We start from the raw sequence: 20,944 nt of genomic DNA, 5'->3' as shown, positions 1-20,944 counted from the left end.
AGAGTGATGGCCTTCAAGCATGACATGAACTCAATTAAAACCACATGATTGATATTTACTGTTAGGCCTTCCATCTGGAAACCATTTAAAATAACCAAATGTGATGAAGCTGGACTTATGGTTGAATGGTTTTGGCCATCATGTTTCTAAATGGATACCATACCTTGCTGTCAGAACATAACGCAGTGGAGAAAAGTGTATGGCCAGATGACTCAGTTTGGGGGGGGGGGGGGGGGATGTGGGCTTCAGAAAGGAAATCCTTACTCCCCACAAATATGTTCACAACGTTTAATTATGGGTTTACAAAAGGAAATGCTGTACTGAACTGCAAAAAAAAACCTCGTTTTTTGTCATTTTATACACATATTCTCCTCGAGGCCTGGGGTTTGCAGGGTGCAGCGCAGTATTTGCACTGATCATAGCCTTGCACTCGTCTAGATTGAGATCGATCCTCCAGTTTAATCTTCACAGCATTAAAGTGCCTCTGTCACCAGTGGAACAAACCTTCCGTTTTTCTTCTTTCAGACTTTGGTATTTTTCCTTCTTTTCCATGTCTACTATCACGATGTCGGGTAGTTTCGCCTGTCTGTGTATCCCACTCAAACCCAAACGCGCAACATATTGGGCCACTTTGTAACTCGGGTATTAAGTGTCCGTGCCGTCTGTTAGGCAGCGGATTGGACAAAAGGCACGTCCATCATTATGTTACCTCCCCTCGAATAAAAGAAGGCGGCGTAGCCGCCGCGCGTCGTTTGACTAAACTTTGCAACATGGCGACGGGCTGTGTCGACAGAGTGGAAACTATGGAAAAAACTCCACGGCCCGGCTTCAGCGACGACAAATACTCTTTCCTCGTCGTTGTCGGGGAGCACGGCGCCGCTGGCTTTGCGGATTACCTGGTGTCGGAGATTGAACGAGGTAAAGTTTCCTCTGCGTCCTGAAACTGTATCCCTGAACGTGAGCCAGCCCGTGCAATACCATCGTTCTCTGGTCTGCGGCATGTCCGAAAAAAAATGTCTTACGTTCCGTTCAGCTCTCTCTTCTACTTTTCGCTTGACGTTTAGTTGGCACAGGTCTGGCTTTCCATTTCTTTGGACTGCAGGACCAGCCTGCAGTCCTCTGAGGGAGGAGGTGGTGGTGGGGGGGTGGGGGTTAAACGACGAGGGTTCACGGAGGCACCAGAGTAACGGACAGGTTCGTGCTTCTTCACTGAGGTCTTCCTTCACCTACGTTTGAAGAGACTGAAATGATGTACAGCTTTGCTCATGGCAAACGTCCTGCTCTAGAAAGGATTTTCCTTCAGCGATGTGCTGCTTTCCCAGTGGAGGGTGGAATCCAGCCTGTTATACTACCTTCTGCGACGTTTATGAGCCGTTACTCTCCATGTAGACGAAGACAGCTCCTGGAGAAAGGGAGAGGGATTTTATAACTTAAGCAATATTTATGCTTCTAGAGTGGGAAGATTTTTTTAATACATTTTTTTTTGCTGTCGTGTCTGTATATTGGGTTGTACAGTTTCTAGTGTGAAGTGTTCTAGGCGAACTCCCAAGGCATCAATCGAATCCACAGCGCTTAGTTTGGTGAGGGTCAGGGAGTTGGGGTTGGGTCCTGTCAGCCTTCATGGGTACATGAGCAGGACGGGTCTGTGAAGGAAGTGCTTTGGGGAGGAGAAAGCGAGAGAAAGAACTCTGAGTGCAGGAGAACATAGCACTCTGTGCCGCGTATAAATAATGCAGGTCGTTTACATCAGCCTGGCCGATCTAAGAGCGAAGACAAAAACGCTCTCCGTGCTCCTGATGACTCCTCAGAGCGGCCGGGCTCTTTGGTACGCTGCAGGCTGTTCCTGGAGGAGGCGGCACAGGGATAAGGATGGAAACAGCCTCAGCCTTGGAGTCGGTGCCGTGTGGCAGTGATTTAGGATGAGGGAAAGCCGTAACTGCGTAGGTTTGTAGGTTCGGTGAGGGCGCAGCACGTAGACGTGTCACCTTCCTCATTACTGCGTGTTTATCAGTTCAAAGTCCAGCCACTCGAGGCTGTGTGTAAAGGGGAAGCAGGCTGAGAGGTAGAGAGCGTCAGAGCCAGCTGCAGTCCAGCTGACATCGTATCCGGGCTTGCCCTTGTTTTCAGACGGCTCGGAGCTATTCGGGGTCCTCTGTCTGCATCGCCCCCGTTCCTTCCTCCATCCCGGGCGACATGTGCTCCCCTCCGGTTTCCACTGACTGTGACTGCACTCCGGGGTCATGTGACCTATATTAAAGACACACATCCTCTTTTCACAACTGGCTACCATTTCCTTTTCTTCCTGGTCAGACAGGAGAGCTGCGTTTACTGCTGGCTGCATGTCGATCTGCTCCAGCCTGACTTCAGCAGGGAAGCAATGAGTCCAGGCACCTCACATGCAGCTGTGTGCACCGGCAGGAGCCGCGGTCTCATATTTGGTGGTGTCTGAAGACAGCCGTGGGTTTTGTTTTGGTTTTTTTTTGCCTCGAAGAGAATTACCTGCTGTTTGTGAGGTAGGTTAGTCTTTCAAGATATCTGTTGTGTTTTTGACTAGGTGCAAGAGTAGGTTCTGGCTTTGATGAGCACAGGTGCAACAGGGGGGTCTTGGCAATGGCCACAGAGCGAGGGAGCCCAGTGGGGCGCGCTCGCCACTGTTTTCGTTGTGCAAGAAACCATGAATATGGTCCCCCTCAAAGCTGAAGCGCTGTAGCTTCTCCATCGTAACCAGCTAGAAACTCTTCTCTTTAGTTCCAGCAGTGGTTGCTGTTGGTCTTTAATTGCTCCTAGGGTTCATTTCTTTAGTCGTAACATCCCACAGGTTTATCCAAATCATCTGCAATATTAACACTTATGTACTGCACATTCAAATATGTTTAAGAAACGTCATGTAAACATGAATGGAATTGTGGGATTTTCCTGGTAAAACACAGCACAAGCGCATAGGTAAACAAGGTGGCGGCCATTGGTTCGACATTGCAGGTTCCTGTCCAATGAACACACAACACACTGTTATTTCAGTCGACTCAAATCGCTGGACTACCAGCTGTAAATATATACAGAGTCGCTTTCTTTATAGTTTGTGAACTGCTTACCAGTCAGCATAATTTCTGCTGGCATCCTAGCCAGTGTGAGAAATTACAAGAATAGATATAGGGGATTTTAAGTACAAAGTACAGTTGTAATTTGATGGGAATGTTTAAAACGTTCCTGATCAGTGTCAGATGTACCTAGGGAGCATTTAGGACTGTTCTACCACTTCCTCACAGGCACTTTTATGCCTGGGTCTCTAGCTTTCCAGAGTGCTTAATTACACTGGGTTTAGGGTGCTTTAATTATAATTATATGCTGCAAGCGTTTGTGGTGGATGTAGACCTGAGCGTGTGGCTATGCCCATGGATGCAGGAGGGAGAGAGAGGGAGGGATCTGAGCCTTATTCTGCAGAATGGCCCTGTGAGACACTTTGTAATTTTGGCTTTTGAGAAACGTTCCTTCTGAACAGTAAATAGCTTTGAATTACCGGTTTGTCCAGCCGCTGCTCTGAGCCAGCCTGACTACTTGCGCGCAAGCACCGTGGGCCATGGCTGCAGAATGAATCAGCACGGGCTTGCGTTACCCAAGTGATGCAGAGGACAGGAGGCCCTCATCGCTTTGCCTTTTACCTTCGGGTTGATTCAGTAAGTGATCCCGCCAGGAAGTGAATAAATAGCTCCCATGTCACCGTCTTGGAGCACCACAGTAACACATCCTTGCGGAATACTTTGCGTTGACCTTGCATCGCTTTTCCATGGCCAGTGCTGTCTTTTGTACACGTCTGGAGAAGCCAGTGGATGTGAACGGCACAGATGATATCATGTCTGTCTTTGTCCCCTGTAGACTGTACTTCCTTGTTGCCTTACCATTCACACATTTGCGAACTATCGTCCCCAGATTTTCCATGAGCCACATGGAAAAAGGGTTTCAATCTGGACTAGTGCACTTTCCTTGGACGGGGTCGGAATAAAAATGCCGTTTTGTACTGTCATGTGGGTGGAACATCTGCAGCGTTCGCTGTCACACAAGTCCACAGTGCCTTTCAGCGTCTCCGCATGCTCAAATTAGCATGGCCACATGAATTTAAAATGGCAATCTTTGTGCGATAAGGCCACTTATTGTGCAAAGACGCATGAGGAATATTTGCATTTACAGCCAGTAAGAAAAGTTCATCAGTATGTTCTTGTCTGTGCCGTTTGCTATGCCGGAAGGAGTAATTACTTCGTGCAGACCAGGAGGCTACCAAGAGAAAACTATACCCTGAACTCAAAATGAGTCACCTTTTCTCATTCTCCGCTGTCTCCATTCAGACTGCTGAGTTTCGCAATATTAAAAGGTGCGAGTTTAAATTGAGAATGCCCCAAAGCTAATTTGCTGTAGGTTTTCTCTTTTTTCAGATTTTCCTTTCGACGAGAGCTGTGTGAATGGAAAGTGGTATTATTTCTAACATTTCCATCCTTTTCATTCATTTCCGCGCTGTTCGTTAACCGGCGTAGTTCTTTTCAGAGTTCTGTTGGTGCTCTCCTTGGTACGTACCAGGGTCCTGTGCTTGGCGTGCGTTTTTTGGGTGAAAGTGAACGCTGGATATGAATAATCGACCCCTTCATGCCAGCTGGGCCCTCACTGTTCTTTTTCGCGCAGGCATCCGCTCCTGGGACGTGGACCTGTCGTCCTGCAATCTGGACGAGCAGCTCAAACTATTTGTCTCCAGACACTCCGCCTTCTTCTCGGAGGAGCTCACAGGTAGGAATCCATCATGGAATCAGTACTACATATTTTGCCAACTGTGGGCTTATTGGTTATTCAGATTGATCCTGTAGCTTGGACACAACTGTAAACATTCATGCTCAGTGGTAGGACTTCCCAGGCCAGGGTTGCAAGGTGTTGGTCTTTGTGTGTCCACCCCCCCGCAGCTCTTAGCACTGTGTTAGATAAACATCCTTCTACCCGACCCACCACCTCACTCCTGCGTTCGGGCCGGGACAGAACAAAGGCGACGCCCGTTTGGCGTTGTCGAGCGCCGGAGCTGCCGAAGTGGCGCTCAATGACGTGTCATGTTCCAGAACACGGCATAGGGGGTTGGAGGGGGTTAGCAGGGTTTAGCCCCAGTCTGTATGAGGAGCCGAACTGGCCCATGCTGATCGGAGGAGTGGGATGAGATTGGAGACGTGCGAACAGCTGATGGAACAGCTGCCGTTGCCTGCTCCAAACTCAGCCTGTGTTGCCAGAAGGCCTCCCTGGACGACACGCGGCTCTTCGCTGGGCCCTATTGCGGCTTTTCTTTCTGCGATTATGTATCCGTTTATTGGTTATTACTTCAAAGTAAAGTAACGAAAAGAAGAGCAGGAACTAAAGAAAAGGGTTGGTGAAGCAGCCGTTTTACTGAGTGCTGAATGTGAGTGAGCCCTGAAGTTCCTATAGGTCTGATATTTCACAGGTACTCGAGTCTTTTTTAGCTCTTTGTTAGGCATGTCCTCCCTTTTACCTGGAAGAATGCTTAGTCAGTGACTCGATTTAGGCAGTTCTTTGTCCGTGTGTGGAAAGAGGATGACCTGCTGGCTCTTTGCATTCTGGGAGATGGTGTGCTGCTCATGGACTCTCAGCAAAGTAGGCAGTAGCAAGTGTAGTGCTGCAATCTTTACCTTCACTGCACCACCTCAGCATGGCTATTTAGTTCAGCACACGCTCTTGAGGTCATATGCACCCCATTGTTGTGTCTTCGGCATTTCCTGTGTGAACTTCGACAGACTAAATCTAGACGGGTCGTCAAGTTTGTCGTCGTACATTGTGATCGTTCCTTGAAATTCAGGTGAATGTGGTTCTTCAGTTGCAGGATAGGCATGTTGGGTAAAAAGACATGTTTACTTATCTAAGGATGCCAGGCTGGCCGGGTAGAATCAGCCGAGCGAGGGCCTGGCCGTGGAGGTGCCAGGCACCTGCAACGTGCGGGCAGTAGCAGGACTTGCCACTCCCCTGTCATCGTGCTGCAAAATTGACCTGTCCATCACCACATAGCTCTTAATGGAGGAGACTGATGGAAACTGAGTGCATGTTTTACAGATATGGTTGTGTGGTATGATGCAGACTAGGATTTTCAGATACCGGCTTTTACCAGTAATAATCAAGAGCAATACATGATTACAGCACTGTGATAGACTTGTATTTCCCACTTGTAGCCACTCTGATTGGCCACTATCTTCTAGGTGCATTTTATGTTACAGACTCTGAATGCACTGTTGGCATCCGTTAGCCTGCGTGACATGAGCCGCCCTCCGGCCCGTTCCTCCGCACCTCCGCCTTATCGTTTGGGTGGAGGATCGTGCTCAACACGACATTGGATGCGTCAGGCCCAGTGCTGTCAGCGGGATTGTATACCACGCGGCGTTGTCACTGCTGGTGAATCAGCACCTAAAAATATCCCGTCAACAGCGATCAGAGACTGGCCACCAGAACACCCCCGAGGTGGATCGATGAGTAATGGAGTAGCTGGAGGAGGTGCCTTGCTGTTGATTTAGGGAATGGTGGCTAAGGCGCTTCTTGTCTCTTCATACCAAATTGGTCGTGATCTAGATGCGCCCGTCCCTGGGTGCAGCCTGGTCCGTGGAGCGCTCTCGCCCCTCTGAGCTGAGCTTCCCACTGCTCTGCTGCGTTCCTTATGGCAGAGCGACCCCGGAGCGGCCCGCTAAGCAACCTCAGCGAACAGCTCAGCCTTTCATAGCAGTCATGAGCTCTTTTTAAATTTTTTTTTTTTTTTTTTTTTTTTTTTTTTTTGCGTGTCTCTCTGTACGTGCTGTTTTTTAAGGTATTAAAATGTTTTATTTGCCCGGTGGCTGTGGGCAAAGTCTGTTAGCTCATACCACTGTGATTTGCCTGTGGCACTAAGCACACTGGGCTCTTATTCAGCTCAAACGTCAGGAGACTGTAGAGTGCTGGCCAGGGAGTGGTCAGCTTCACAGAGCCTTTATTTACATTGCTAACCCAGATAACCCGAACTGAGCTTTTAGTCTCAAGGCTCTTGATGGAATTAAGCACTACACTGCTGCTGTGCTGAGCACTTATTACGGTGCTGTCATGTCATGTGTGTCAGTCTTCCATACACATACACAAACACACACACACTCATACTCCATCATTCTCACTCTTCATGTACTTTGTTCTATCCTCTTAACTATGAGGCGACTTCACTTTGTTATAGCGTGCCGTGTGATCTGTCTCCATTACTAGAGCATGTGGCTTCTGTGCTAGAGTAATGGTGGAAGCACCAGGCAGAGAGAGTGTGCATTTGGCAGATGCTGTGTGTATCTGAGTAGGTTTGCTTACGGGAGCGGTTTGGCTGGCCTCGTTGTGTCATTCTGAAGTTGGCCAGATGCATCTGCACCTCTGTGTTTACGGCTGTTTCCCCGATGCTCGCACTGCCACTGGGCCCGTGGTACTCAAACCCGAGCAGAGACGCTGATCCAGTCAGACTTTGCATTTGTACAGCCCAATGAACACATTTAAAAGGGCAGCACAAGACTGTGGGTTTTGGCTCCAGCCACCCCCACAGGCACCCTGCTGCAGGATGAACCCAAGGTGGGGGGTAAAGGGTGCCTGTGTGTGTGTGTTTGTGTGTGTGTGTGTGCACGCACGCATTCTAGAGTGAATGTGGAATGTCCCAGACACTTCCAGGCAGGGGGCTGACTAATGGATGAGCAGCTGTTAAGCAACACTTAGCATCAGAAGTATCCCCCACCACACACACACACACACACGCACACACACACACAAGCTCTTCTCTCTTGCTCTCTCATCTCTATCTCTCACTTCCTCCCTCTCTCCTCTCCCATTTCTCTATTTTACATTCATTTTCTCTCTCTCTCTCACACACACACACACACACACACACACACACACACACACACACACAGCTGAGTGTCAATACTCTCAGACTCACTTTTTCTCACTCATTTTCTGTCAGACTCGCTGACAGCTCTGCTGGCCGTGTGGGCCGAGGCACTCTCTGCAGGTGTACACTTCGTGTTGGTGATGGTAGCATCCTGCATGCTCGAACATGTCACACACACCCCGACACACTGGTTCCTTATCCAGTCCCCATAATGTGCTCAATGACTTAGTTCCTGTCATTCCTCTACAGTTAATTCACTCTTACTGTTGAGGGATATTTTGAGTGCTGTGTGTATTTCTGCTCATTTGGGGCTTCTCTCAGACAGTGATTGTGTGTGTGTGTGTGTGTGTGTGTGTGTGTGTGTGTGTGTTGAGTGTCCTGTTATCCTTTGGAGGCTGGGTGCTGTTGAGAAAGCTTCCTGCACTGTTCGGATAATGAGAGCAGCTGCTCAGGGTCCCGGCAGTCTGCAGCACTGATTACAGGTCATGTCCTGTCCTCCCCTTCCAGAGATTACAGAGATCAGGGGCACAGGGGGTGGGACTTCATGTCAGGAGGCTGCTGGGATAGGTCAGCCTACTGCGGGGGGGCTCTGTGTGGTGCTTTTCTTCGCACAAAATTCATGGTATATTCCCTTTAATATGACCTGGTTTACAGAATCCTAGAGACCTAAAGCGCAAGCTCAGGGTGACTGTGGTGAGAAACAAACTCCCTAGGGAATGCTGGCGAGTACACAGAACCTGATGGGAACTTCAGTTCTCCTTATACGCAAAGATGCATGTCTCAAATATAGCATTGCAAATACTACCATGCAGAGTTGGAAGGGTTTGGTTTGGTTTCCAAACATATTGACAAATAAAAACTATAAAGAAACTCTTTGGAGTTCTATGTATTATTCATTGATGGTCTTGGGTTCCAGAGCTGGAACCCTTACTGGCCTTCTCTAGAAAACAGGATTTGCCAAATTTCACTAAAGTGACACTTTGTGCATTTAAATATCATTTTATCTTTTATGATTGTAATTATGATTGAAATTGTGCTCGCCTTTTTTAAAATCACATTTGTTTTTCCACTGTTTATTAACTGCATTGATTAACACTTTGACACAGAATATTTAAATTGCACACCATGCTAAGAGTGTAAGAATGTTACATATTTCTGTAATTCCTTAAGAGTTTCTGTTAAAACAGATTTTCACTTGCAGTTTGGCCGTTATGGAATGAGGCAAAGTGAATACCACCTGTTTTTAGGACGTGTTGTGAGCTTGGCAGTGTTGCACTACGAGAACTCTCACACCAGCCATAGCTGAAATGAGCTATGTCTGATCTGTCTGCTAGACTGCTGCGTACACAATGCTTGAGCCTCGCACACGTGTGGTAACACCACTGCTTGCACACAGGAAGGAAGAAGGTCAGGGTATACGGTTCTGGGTTAGGATTACAGACCCGTCCTCTCTCCCGAAACATGTGGAGAACATTTTTTCCTCTGACCTTTTTCTTTTTAATAATGGCGCGACTAGAAAGATGATGGTAGCGTAGGCTGCCCTTAAGGCTAATAAATAAACAACCTTGTTGGTAATGTCCTGCCAATATGTGCCATATTGTCAGAATGTGTCCTACTCTTTTATGGTCATTAGATTACAAAGAGACTGGACTCGGATGACGTTTTCCTGTAAACGAATGACTGTGAAGATGTGTAAATATGAAAGTATAAACTAGCTCTGCTAAACGAGTAGGACTGGCATAGGCTGTGCCTTCTGATTGGCTCTCTCAACGATCTAGTGACTCTCGAGCTGTTTCCACAGCATGCAGCAGCTGCGTCGTCAATGCCAGTAATCCAGTAAGAGGCTCCAAGCCTCTGGGCGTGTTGCTACTGCAGCGCCAATCATCCTCCTTATCTGTGTATGCGTGTGCACGCGCGTGCATGCGCGCGCGTGTGAGCCTCACCCCTCTTGCCAAATGCACAGCAGGCGAATGTCCTACAGCGTGCTTGTCTCCTGCATATCTGTCTCAATGCTTCTCAAATTCTGTTTTCTTTGACTGGGGGGGGGGGGGGGGGGGGGAATAGCTCTCATAAGAAGATGAACTTGTTGAATGTGACGAGGCATGGAGGCGGTTTTCAGATTGTTATCAGTTATCAGACAAACCTAGAGCAGGGCTTGCAGACCTCACACGTCGTGCCCAGGCAGTGAATCAGCACATGGTTAGTATTCTCATTTTCCCCAGTTTGCCACTGTATAACATGTTTTTAAATAACAATATTTCATTGAGATTACTCTCGGCACCGATAGTTTGTGCACTCCTCTTGTATTATAATTACATCTCACTTAGAGTCCGTCACACCAGCACACTTCGTTAATTTGAACTTAATGGACCAGCCAGCAGAAGTGACAAAACAGGCATGTGACGCTGTATTTGCAGAGCAGAGGGCTTTGTATAGAGTTCCATGTTGTCGAACGCAGTCCTGAAGTGTTCACAAATGTATTGTTTGTTTGAGTATTACACAGAATAGAATTGCAATATAAATACAATGAGATTTATGTATGTGCAGTCCACTGAAATTTATTATTATTATTATTATTATTATTATTGTGTGTGCAAGGAACAGTTTCTGAAGCCAATAGATGGCTTCCATTCTATGCGTTCTGTTTCTCTGCTGCTCCCTCTGTCTAGGCCAGAAAACACTGCAGCACAGTGGTGATGTTTTGGAGACCCAGGTCGTGGTAAACCCATCCCATGGTTTGGTTTGTTCAGAGGTGAGGATTCACCAGGTTTGCTTTGTGATGATCTTTTCTAATCTTTACAAGACCTTGTAAATAGGGTAATGTGTCCAGACATTTCTTAAGTAATGTTCCTGAAACAATTAACGTAACAGACTAACTTGTTAGCTGGCAGATGGTAGCAACATTGGCGCTCTATTTGATGTGCAACTTTGGTTTGTTTCTAGTTGCATTTAAATTTATCTTAATGTGTGATTGGAAGTCGTCTGACCAGCTGAGTGAATGTGTTCTGAATGGCAGCTGCCAGTAAGGCGAAGGGTGTATGTTGGTGTGTGTACTGATTTCAGTTTCACGTGTGCTGCCTCTGCGTCATCATGATTAACTCTTTACTCTAAAGGTCAGTTGTGTAAATAAGTTAATAGCTGGTGTCTATTAATGAAGATATTCATTTAACCTTACTATATGGCAGTAATCCCTCTACTACACAGTATTCATCTAGTGCCCCTAACTGGGTGTAATGTTTTTAGTGCTGTAAATGCATTTAATATAATATATTTTATTTCAGTAAAAGCAGTGGAACCTAATATTTATAGCAAAAATACAAAAACAAATATACAAAATGACTAAAGGAACAAAAGCTTTGATGTAATTAGCATAAACAAATAATCACCAACACCACTCAAACATACTACCCTGCTAAAACTCTCTGCCACACCATATAAAAAATCTTCCACTGTTCTAGATGTTCACAGTCCAGTACAGCAGATCAATAAAAATCCACTTGCACATTCTACAGTTTTCCCATTTTTAGGTTTACTTAAGATTTACTTAATAGAAATAACTAGTCTTTAATTGCCAATTCATCTTTTTATCCTTTGTGTCATAGGTCCGTCGACTTATTTCTGATGCATCTCGACACAAACTGCTGATCCTGGCCGGGCAGTGTGTGGAGGAATCTGGTGAACTAGTGCTGCAGAGCAGATGCTTCTCACTAAACGACTTCATCCAGATATTTGCTGATGAAGAGGTGTGTAAGCAGGAAGAACTTGCTCCTCTACATTTCCAAATGCGCAGACTTATTTAATCTCAATATAAAATGGTCAGAAATAGTGACTGAATGATTTTGGGTGCTTTTTGTTTGGTTTTTTTGGGGGGGGGTACAGATTGGTGAGCTGCTAAGCTCCACAGATCCTACCAGAAAAGCCAGCCTCTCCCTCTGTTGCCCCATGTCTGGAATGTGGAAGAATTCTCAGCTGGACAAAAACAACCTGCAAGACTTCATCGAAATCAAGACCAATCCCCCATCAGTGCTACCAGAGATGGAAGGCTTGCAAGAGTTCACAGAGTATCTCTCAGAATCCCTTGAACCTCGGTCACCTTTTGAACTTCTTGAACCTCCCAGCACTGTCGGCTTCCTAAAGCTGTCCCGTCCCTGCTGCTACGTGTTCCCTGGGGGGAGAGGTGATTCTGCCTTCTTTGCTGTGAATGGTTTTAATGTCCTGGTCAATGGTGGGTCTGATCCACGTTCCTGCTTTTGGAAACTGGTGAGACATTTGGACAGAATTGACTCTATATTGCTCACACACATTGGAGCAGACAACTTGCCTGGAATAAACAGCCTGCTCTGTAGGAAAACAGCAGAGCAGGAAGAGGAGACATCAGGTTCTCAGAGCAACGAAGACTGGCAGAGGAACCTAATATCCCCAGAAATTGGGGTTGTGTTCCTCAATGCTCCAGAAAGACTTAAGACACTCCAAAGTGATCCCAAGGTCTTGCGTGGTTGTGATCAGGTTGCGCTAACACTACAGAACTTAGAAATATTATCTATCATACCAGAATCCCTCAGTCGATCCAGTAGCCCAAGCATTGAACCATTGATCCTCTTTCAGAAGATGGGTGTTGGTCGCCTTGAGCTTTATGTTCTAAATCCAGTCAAAGGTAGTAAAGAACTAGACATTATGATGCAAACATGGCCCAGCAGTGCCTCTAATGTTAAAGGATCAGAGATCCCTCTACCTTGCCTTGTTTCCATATGTGCTCTGTTGGTATGGCATCCTGCTAACCCCCAGGAAAAAATTATTCGTGTTCTGTTCCCTGGATGCACTCCACAGGCCAAGATCTTTGAGGGAATGGAGAGGTTGAAACATCTTGACTTCCTCAAACACCCAATAGTAAGTTTAAAGGACCTTGAGTCAGCTAAATCTGACAAACCACCAAAGCGTACAGGGAGTCGGGAAAGCCTTAAATCTGTACCAAAAGACTTGAGACCCCCAAGTGCCTCATTCCAGAAAGAAAAGGTAGGCAGAGTCGATACTAAAAAGCAAGACACTAAGGTTAAGCCCAGATCCTTTAATGAAACTAGCCTAAAAGAGGGCAAAGAAATGGAAGATAGACTAAAGCCAATAGATGATGTGAAACCAAAAACTTCTAAACCTGAAAAGCAAATGGTTAAAAAAGAGCCCATAAAAGAGGAGAAGAAAGAAACTAAAATGAAAGAGGAAAGAACCTCAACAAGTGTTGCTAAGAAAGATGAAAATGTTGACAAAAAGAAGGAGAGTTTAAGGAAAGACATGGGTACTAAACCTAAGAAAGATGTTAAACCTGAAATAAAGAAGGAAACTAAGAAGGAGGTCAAACAAGAGGAGAAAAAAACAGCCACTAAACCTCATATAAAAGATGTAAAGAAAGCTGCTGGAGCTGTTTCAGCACCTGCTAACATGAGAAAGTCTGGAAAGAACGACTCTTTAAAGAAGGGCTCAACAGCCCCTAAAAAAGACAGTTTACCAAAAGGCATGAAGTCAAAGCCAGGGGTCAAGGAGGAAGAAAATGTGAAATTAGGAGATGTGAATAGTTCAAAGATGTCCACACCAGAGAATATAAATGCAGACTCTGATAAGGTGAAGCTGGAAAACCATAATCGCGTGCAGGATGGAAGCATGGAGGAAGCTGCCAAAGATGATCAAGTGCCGAATGGATCTAACACTGGAACAGACTTATCAGAAAGTCCAGAGAAATTTCGATGTATGGAAACACTTCCTTGTACAAACTCTGCTTTTGGTACTGTTTCACCGCTTGCAAAGACTCCAAAAAGTGAGAAGAGTGTCAATTTTGATCTCACACCAACAGAACACAGATTGCTTGATGGAGCTCTTAAAGATAACCTTTTGAAAATTGAGCCAGAAGATGGATGTTTAAGCTGTGATGACAAAACCCTGGAGATGCTCTCCCCACCAAACGGTGTAGCCCACACCCCATTGCATCAGTCTCCTGAGGACGATCCTCTGGGCTCTGGCAAGGACAAGGTGCCCCATTTAAGTTCTGAAGATGTTCATGAGGCATCCTGCAGAAGTTCTGAGATGGGTTGCTCAAAAAGTCATTTAGGAAACAGCTCCACATGTTCACAAGACAAACAGTCCAGTTTTCTATCTTTGGGTTCTTTTAAGGACATGGTGCCTGATGCCTCATCTACAGTCACGTCCCTGCCAGCTGAGGTAGGCTCGCCACACTCCACTGAAGTTGATGATTCTTTATCTGTATCTTTTGAGCAAGTACTCCCGTCTGTCTGTCAGACAGAAGACCAAGCATATACCAATGGACATTTGTTAGAAATTGACTCCAAAACTGATATGTCATTACCTTTAATGACATCTCATAATAGCCACCAATCTTGCAACAGGGTTGAGAATCCTGTCTCTGGTCCGCAGGGTCTTTACCCCAATACCCCACCTCATGATGTTGATTTGTGCTTGGTCTCCCCCTGTGAATTTAAACATCACAAGTCCCCTGACAGCCAACAGAGGTTGTCCCCTGCATCAACCAGCCCTAATCATAACCTCTCAGCCAAGAGTGACCTGTCACAAGAGCCTGTCCATCTGTCCTCCCAGTGCAGTACTAACAATGATTGCCACTCCCTGGAATGCCAAGACATGACACTGGCCTCCATAAGTGACTCCATCCCTCCCACTTCAGACTCTGATGTGCCACCTGCTTCTGGAGAGTGTCCTTCCATTAGTGAGGACTTGGATTCAGAGGACTCGACTGAACTTTTCCCACCCCATTATCCACATGGTCACCCTACTAGTTGCTCATCAAGCAGGAACTCAACGCATTCCTCTCCAGATCCTCCCCCAGCACCAGTCAAGGACCTGCCCCCTTTGCCGCCCCAGCCTGGCGCTTGCATGGTTGACCCTGAAACTGACACCCAAGGAAAATCTCTAAAGAATGTGACTTCAAAACCCAAAAAAACAGCAAGTGTTGGCACACTGAAGCTGGTGTCAAGTGCAAATAGTGCTGCACAGATTAGCAAAACAAAGATAGGTACCCATGCAACTACCAGCAGTACAATTCGGGCGACATCTAGTCTGGACACAAAGCCTGCTACACGAAGTACCATCAGTAGCACTAAGCCAACAGGAAGTGTGAGACTGTCATCAGGTTAGTGCACTTTGATCAACTCACTTTAGAATGCTAAACTGTTAAGCATCTGCAGATCCGCTGTCATGTATGTCAAGCATCTAAGGTTAAAGATGATGAGTAATTTTTTTTTACAACACCTTGGCTACATCCTGATAGCTTTCACTAAAACAGGTGTTCTGAAAGAGAAAATGTCTGTGACACTGTTCTGGCCTCTGCATAAGCAACTAAAAATTTCAGCATGGCTGTACCACCCAATCAGGAAACTCTGTCGATGTGCACATAGAAAGAGGGCTAAGGCTAAGAGTGTGTGTCTCTGGAGGGAGATGCCTTGAAGAAATGTTTGGATGGAGGGCGTCAAAGGGAGGGGGTGGATTCCTTTAGTGGCCAAGTCTGACAGACGTTAGCACGATTTGTAACACTGATTAGATCATCGTCAAGTATACTTAGTAAGATATAAGCAGCAAAAACGTGTCCTAGAAAAAGTGTTTTACTCTAAGAAGATTAAATGCTAAATTCACGCACTTAACATCTGATTGCTTTGTACTATACCATCTCTGTAAAGGTCCAGCAGGTAACAAACCGAATGCTCAGCCAGTTTATCTGGACCTGGCCTACCTGCCTTCTGGGTGTGCAGCGTCCACTGTTGACGTGGAGTTCTTCCGCCGTGTGCGTTCCTCTTCCTACGTAATAAGTGGCGAAGAGCCGCACAAGGAGTCAGTCATGAGACCCATCCTTGATTCCCTTTTAGATGGCAAAGCAGTCTGGCCAGATGTACAGGTGAGTTGTGTCCCAACTCCCAAATAGTAAGAGAGTACTTGTGCATACAATTTTTAAATTACTTTTTAGTGTGCATTTATCGATGCCTCTGCGCTCTAATGTGCTGTGTAACAAATTCCTTCTTATACTTTTAAATTAAGATGATCTGTTCCTTCATGTTGTAATTTCACCTCTTCTGTAGGTCACCCTGATTCCCACTTTTGATTCTCTGACGATGCATGACTGGTACCAAGAGACACATGAAAGACAAAGAGAGTTGGCAGTTACTGTGCTGGGCAGCAACAGTACTGTGGCCATGCAAGAAGAGACATTCCCTGCCTGCAAAGTTGAATTATGAAGGGAAACAAAATGTACAAATTGAAAAGGAAATGACAATTCAGTTCCCCATTACTCACACGAGCACTTGCGCCTGCTTCTACAGCTGTAACGGTTCAGGTCTTTTCTCTTTTCTGAACATTTTTAGCTTGATCACCATTAATCAGCATTTAAATTCTAGCTCAGCTGTGCTCTGTATAGTATATGCTGATAAAGAGTAGGTGTGTTCTATGGGAATTAGGTGTTGACATGAGTGTAAACTGTAAGTTACATTTAATAAAGATCTACAGGAGTTGCATAGTAAATATAGTGGGTCCTGTGAGTTAAACAAAGTTACATGTCGTTCATATCATTTTCTTGTACTGAAACATTGTAAGCATTCGTTCTTATGGAAAAGCTAGAAATACTTTGCGTAGAAAGAAGCATGGCAAGGTGGGTCAGTGGATGTCCGCGTCCAGGTTACTTATTTCATGCAGTACTGCAGCTTGCATCGTTTTGCACTGTTGCACATTTTGCATTTTGTACACAAGGGGTAAAACATAGAATACATGAAGACTTTATAATGGAAATTGTCTTTGACAGCCTAAATTTTGTCTGCAAGTGAAGTTTTGTTTGTTTAGATTCTCTTTTTACTGGAGCACGGCATGTTTCTTTCCTTTCTTTAACCCTAGCGATTGATTTCTCTGTGAAAACAGTTTGTCACTGTGTACATTACAAGTGATTTGAATGGTTGTTTTCAGTGCTTGTGTTTCACTCTTGTTATGCAGGGTACTCATGCACCACACACAAGGACCAGTAGTTGGTATCAAGCTGTTTCCTACGGGCTGCTTTCTTCCCCGTCCAGACCTGGATTAAGTCTAGACCTGGACCGATTTCTTGTATGGATTAAGTCTAGTCCCAGACTGATTGCTCGTTAACGGTACGATCTGTGACTGTAAACCAATGTGATTTCCAACCACTTAATTTAACCTTCATGGTCATAGAATAATGCTGCTCTTTTTTAAATTCATAAACCGGGTTCCTGATGAAAGCCAATAGTCCTGAAGGAACTGTGATGACTTTGTTTACGTTTTAAAAGGATTATCACTCTTCTGAAAACTTCATAGTTTGGTTTAAGATGGCAGTAAAATAGTAAATGTTTCTTTGAGTTCTGAAAGCATCTAAAGGAATTTTTCATGAATGCATTTACAACAGATTAAAACAGTGATTAAAAATCATACTATGGCTTTAATTGTGAATAATAATCGAAAATCATAGATTTTTTTGGTGCACACTAATTGAAGATAATGTGGTCCAGGACTAAACTTAATCTAGAAAACCTATTATGATCATCTTGATACTTTTAAAAAATAATCCAAAAACATCAGTAATACAGTAAATGGGTAATTGACAGTTACAAGACAATCTTACACTTTACATCCAGATGTTGCTCTCAATTAAAGAATCTTGTGGTCTAACTCCATCAGAGAAATACAAAATATTCACCGGATGAAATGTTTTTCACAGCATGAAATTTGCTTCAATGCCTTGTTTTTCTTCTCCGTTCGGACACAGCTGAGTAAATGGAGAAAGGCTGTTTTGAATGAACACCACGGCTTTGTCTGGTCAGTGTAGAACATGGAGGACTGAGGAAGGAGCTGCAGCTGTGACGCTTCCCTGAAGGGACGGGCAATTTGAACAAGTCTTCTGTAATGTGAATTATCCTGAGAGCCACATTAAAAGAGTGTACAAACTGTAAACACTAACCTGCCAAATATAAAGACTTTTGTGATTTGCAAAGGCCAAAGTCTGTTTTTGTTTGTTTGGGGTTTGGTTTATTTATTTGGTTTGTTTTTTCTTTGAAGGACAAAGCACTGCTCTCACTTTTTCTTGGATTTTATTTTACTTGAATTATTCTTGCGAATTTTTTCTTCATTGTACCCGTTTTTAACATTTTATGTGTAGCATTACTGTGTGTATAGCACATAGCAAATGTGCTATAATTTCTAAATGGCTCATGTGGATGAAAAGATTTTTGCAGTAAAGCTGACAGTCCATACTTAATGTGACCCATTTTAATTGGATATCTTTGTATCTTATAATTTACCCTTTATACACAAGTACAGAATTGGAAATATACCCTTTTAAATATTTTTGTTTTAAACTGAATATAAAACTCCTGAAGTAAAGTTTGTGTTTACAATCTGAGATGTACTGTCCCTATTTTAATTAGAGATTGGGTTAATAAATCGAATAAACAAGTCTCAATTTAAGTTTGTTTAAATGTCAAGCAGAGTTAATTATCGCAAAAGCACAAATTGTAGAAACATCACGGTTCTGAGAGTTCATTGTAGTTTGTTGTATAAAATAAAAGATGCAGTTCATGGAGTAACACTGCACAAAAGGGGCATTTACAGGAAAGGGGCGAAAAGGTCTCCTGTGTTGGGCCAGAGCAATGACCCAAAGCGCAATGCCAGAGGAACAGGGCGGACAATAATGTGTTTGAGATTTTCAGCTTTGTTCTTTATCCCATTGAAAATCTGCGGCTTTGAAGTTACTGTTTACTACCATTCGCCAGCCAGCTTCACGACGTTTGAGCAGTTGAAAATATTGTTTCTTCATGATGCGCAGATAAACTGCACCAGCCGACTGCCTGTCGGATAGGTCTGTGTTTCAGAAGTGTGACAAAAATGTTTAAAAAAAGAAAAGTAGCTGTGCAGGTTATTAATTTGTTGTTGTTAAAGCAAGACAAGCCACCTTTTATTATTGGTGTTTAGCTACCAAAATTTATTAAGAACTCATTGTGGTCGCTAACAAATTGTGGTGTATGTGAAAGTTCAGGCACATCAATTCATATCTATTGTAAGGGTAACTTCTAGGCTACCCTGTCCATTGCAGAAACACGGATGTGTGACTTGCTGCATAGACTAATGTATTCATTGCCCTCTGCTGGTCAGATCCGGGTGTAATTAAGTGAGTAAGTGTATTTTATATATATAGAGCACATTTAAAACATTGTTGGCCAAAATGCTATGAAACGTCAACAGTCTATCTGAAGCTACACACTAACACAAAGGAAACAGACATACTGATCCTTTTATATACCTAAAAATATATTTTTTAATCTAATGTATTAAAGTTCGTTTTAAGTCTTGACTTGAAAGCATGCTGCGAACTGAGAACATGGAACATTCTAACGTATCTGATCTGAAGACTTCAGACACCTGGGGCAGGGTAAGGGCGGAACACGTCAGCAATATAGGAAGGGCTTCTTATTGAGATCTTTAAAAACAAATAAACAACCCTGACTTTGATCTTGTAATGAACAGGAAGCCAGTGGAGGGAGGCTAGCACCGGAATGATGTGATCCCTTTTCCTTGGAGCCAGTGAGCAGTATAGCAGCTGTACTAACAACAAACAAGATAAGGAACACCAACTAATAACTAAAACAATGAATTGCAATAATCTAAGCAGTATGAGAAAAGCATCGATGGCTATTTTCAAATCTTAAAAAGAACAAAAATACTTTATACTAAAGCTCTGATAACAGGCTTAAATTGTTTATCAATTCTGAGATCAAGTTGAAAACTGCATTCTTAACCTGCGGTTTAACAGATTGTGCCAATACTTCCAGATTTTTTTTTTTTTTTGATAAATAATTTCATTTAATTGAAGGAAATTACTATTCATTCCATATGTTTATATCTTCAAAGCACAGACACTGTAATAAGCAGAGATCATTAGAGAGAGCTAGGTGTCATCACTACAGCAATGGAAAAATACATCATTCTTTTGAATTATATTACCAAAGGAAGACGTATATATACTGAGAAGCGTGCAGATTCTAAAATGATGTTGTACTATACACTATCAAAAGCGACTCCAAGGTCTGAAAGTAGTTAGATATTTACCAGTCAAGTTGTTCGTCACTTTTAAGAATGCATTTGTCAAGTTATTTGTCACTTTTGTTATAAAGAGTTTTAAAGCCAGATGGGAAAATATCAAACATTATTTATATATATATATATATATATATATATGTGTGTGTGTGTGTGTGTGTGTGTGTGTGTGTGTGTGTGTGTGTGTGTGTGTGTGTGTGTGTGTGTGTGTGTGTGTGTGTGTGTGTGATCTAACAAGTGGGGGAGAAGCATGGACAGCGACGTCAATATCTACATGTCTAATGACAGCTTTTTTTTATTTAGTCATTGATTTTAGTCAATTAATTTTAAAAGAAAGCCAATTTGTTATTATATAGGTGTACGTATCATTTTAAAGTAGTTACAGACATGTTTTCATCACAAAAGATGCCTCATTAGGTGCGTGGTGCACCGCATCTAAAAATACTTCGAGTCCTAATTTATTATCTTTCGATTGTCCCCTGACGTCTAAATAACAGGTATGAGACTTTGGTCGTGGAGAAGAAAATTCCAAGATGTGGTTAAGCACGCTCGATTACAACCCTGTGATTTGGCCCAAGAATGAAACGAATGGTTTTCTTTTTTTAACGATGTTGTTCTGGTTTACTCTGCTCTGACTGGCTGTTATACGGCGGGGCACCACCTCCACCCCAACGGATCAACTATGGCAAGGACACCAGTTCCCCATCCTATGGCACCTTTAAATGCTGCGCACTTTCACTGCATACCATCCTCTTCATCAGTAGGCTATGAATAAAACTTCCACTAACGAACCTATTTTTTTTTTTTAACCTGTCAACAGGCCTAATAGAGGTTGAAAATTTCAGAAAGCCTCGTTTAGCCATCGCCATGCAAGCCTACTAGCCTAAAATGATATTTTAAAATAGTATGAAAACGGAAAAGACCTGA

At 43.9% G+C, this 20,944-nt stretch overlaps 1 protein-coding gene across 3 annotated transcripts; it reads left to right on the top strand.

The window, feature by feature from the left end:
* Positions 1-379: 379 nt before the first annotated feature.
* On the top strand, positions 380-18,323 carry map1sa (microtubule-associated protein 1Sa). 3 transcript variants are annotated; one of them, XR_003410680.2, is made up of 8 exons: positions 380-918; positions 4,672-4,773; positions 10,585-10,667; positions 11,518-11,658; positions 11,795-15,065; positions 15,610-15,824; positions 16,006-16,259; positions 16,907-18,323. XR_003410680.2 is itself a non-coding variant. In XM_027010701.2 (7 exons), the coding sequence occupies exons 1-7, from the start codon at positions 771-773 to the stop codon at positions 16,159-16,161; spliced, it is 4,116 nt and encodes a 1,371-aa protein (XP_026866502.2). In that variant the 5' UTR covers positions 380-770; the 3' UTR covers positions 16,162-18,323. The 3 variants fall into 3 exon arrangements, 1 of the variants encoding a protein (XP_026866502.2); XR_003410681.2 differs by having other exon boundaries at positions 16,006-17,058; positions 17,694-18,323; XM_027010701.2 differs by having other exon boundaries at positions 16,006-18,323.
* The last annotated feature ends 2,621 nt before the right edge of the window (positions 18,324-20,944 follow it).

This window comes from Electrophorus electricus, chromosome 26, assembly GCF_013358815.1.
Source record: "Electrophorus electricus isolate fEleEle1 chromosome 26, fEleEle1.pri, whole genome shotgun sequence".
In the NCBI taxonomy this organism is placed as follows: Eukaryota; Metazoa; Chordata; class Actinopteri; order Gymnotiformes; family Gymnotidae; genus Electrophorus; species Electrophorus electricus.
This window is presented reverse-complemented; position numbering and strand designations above follow the sequence as displayed.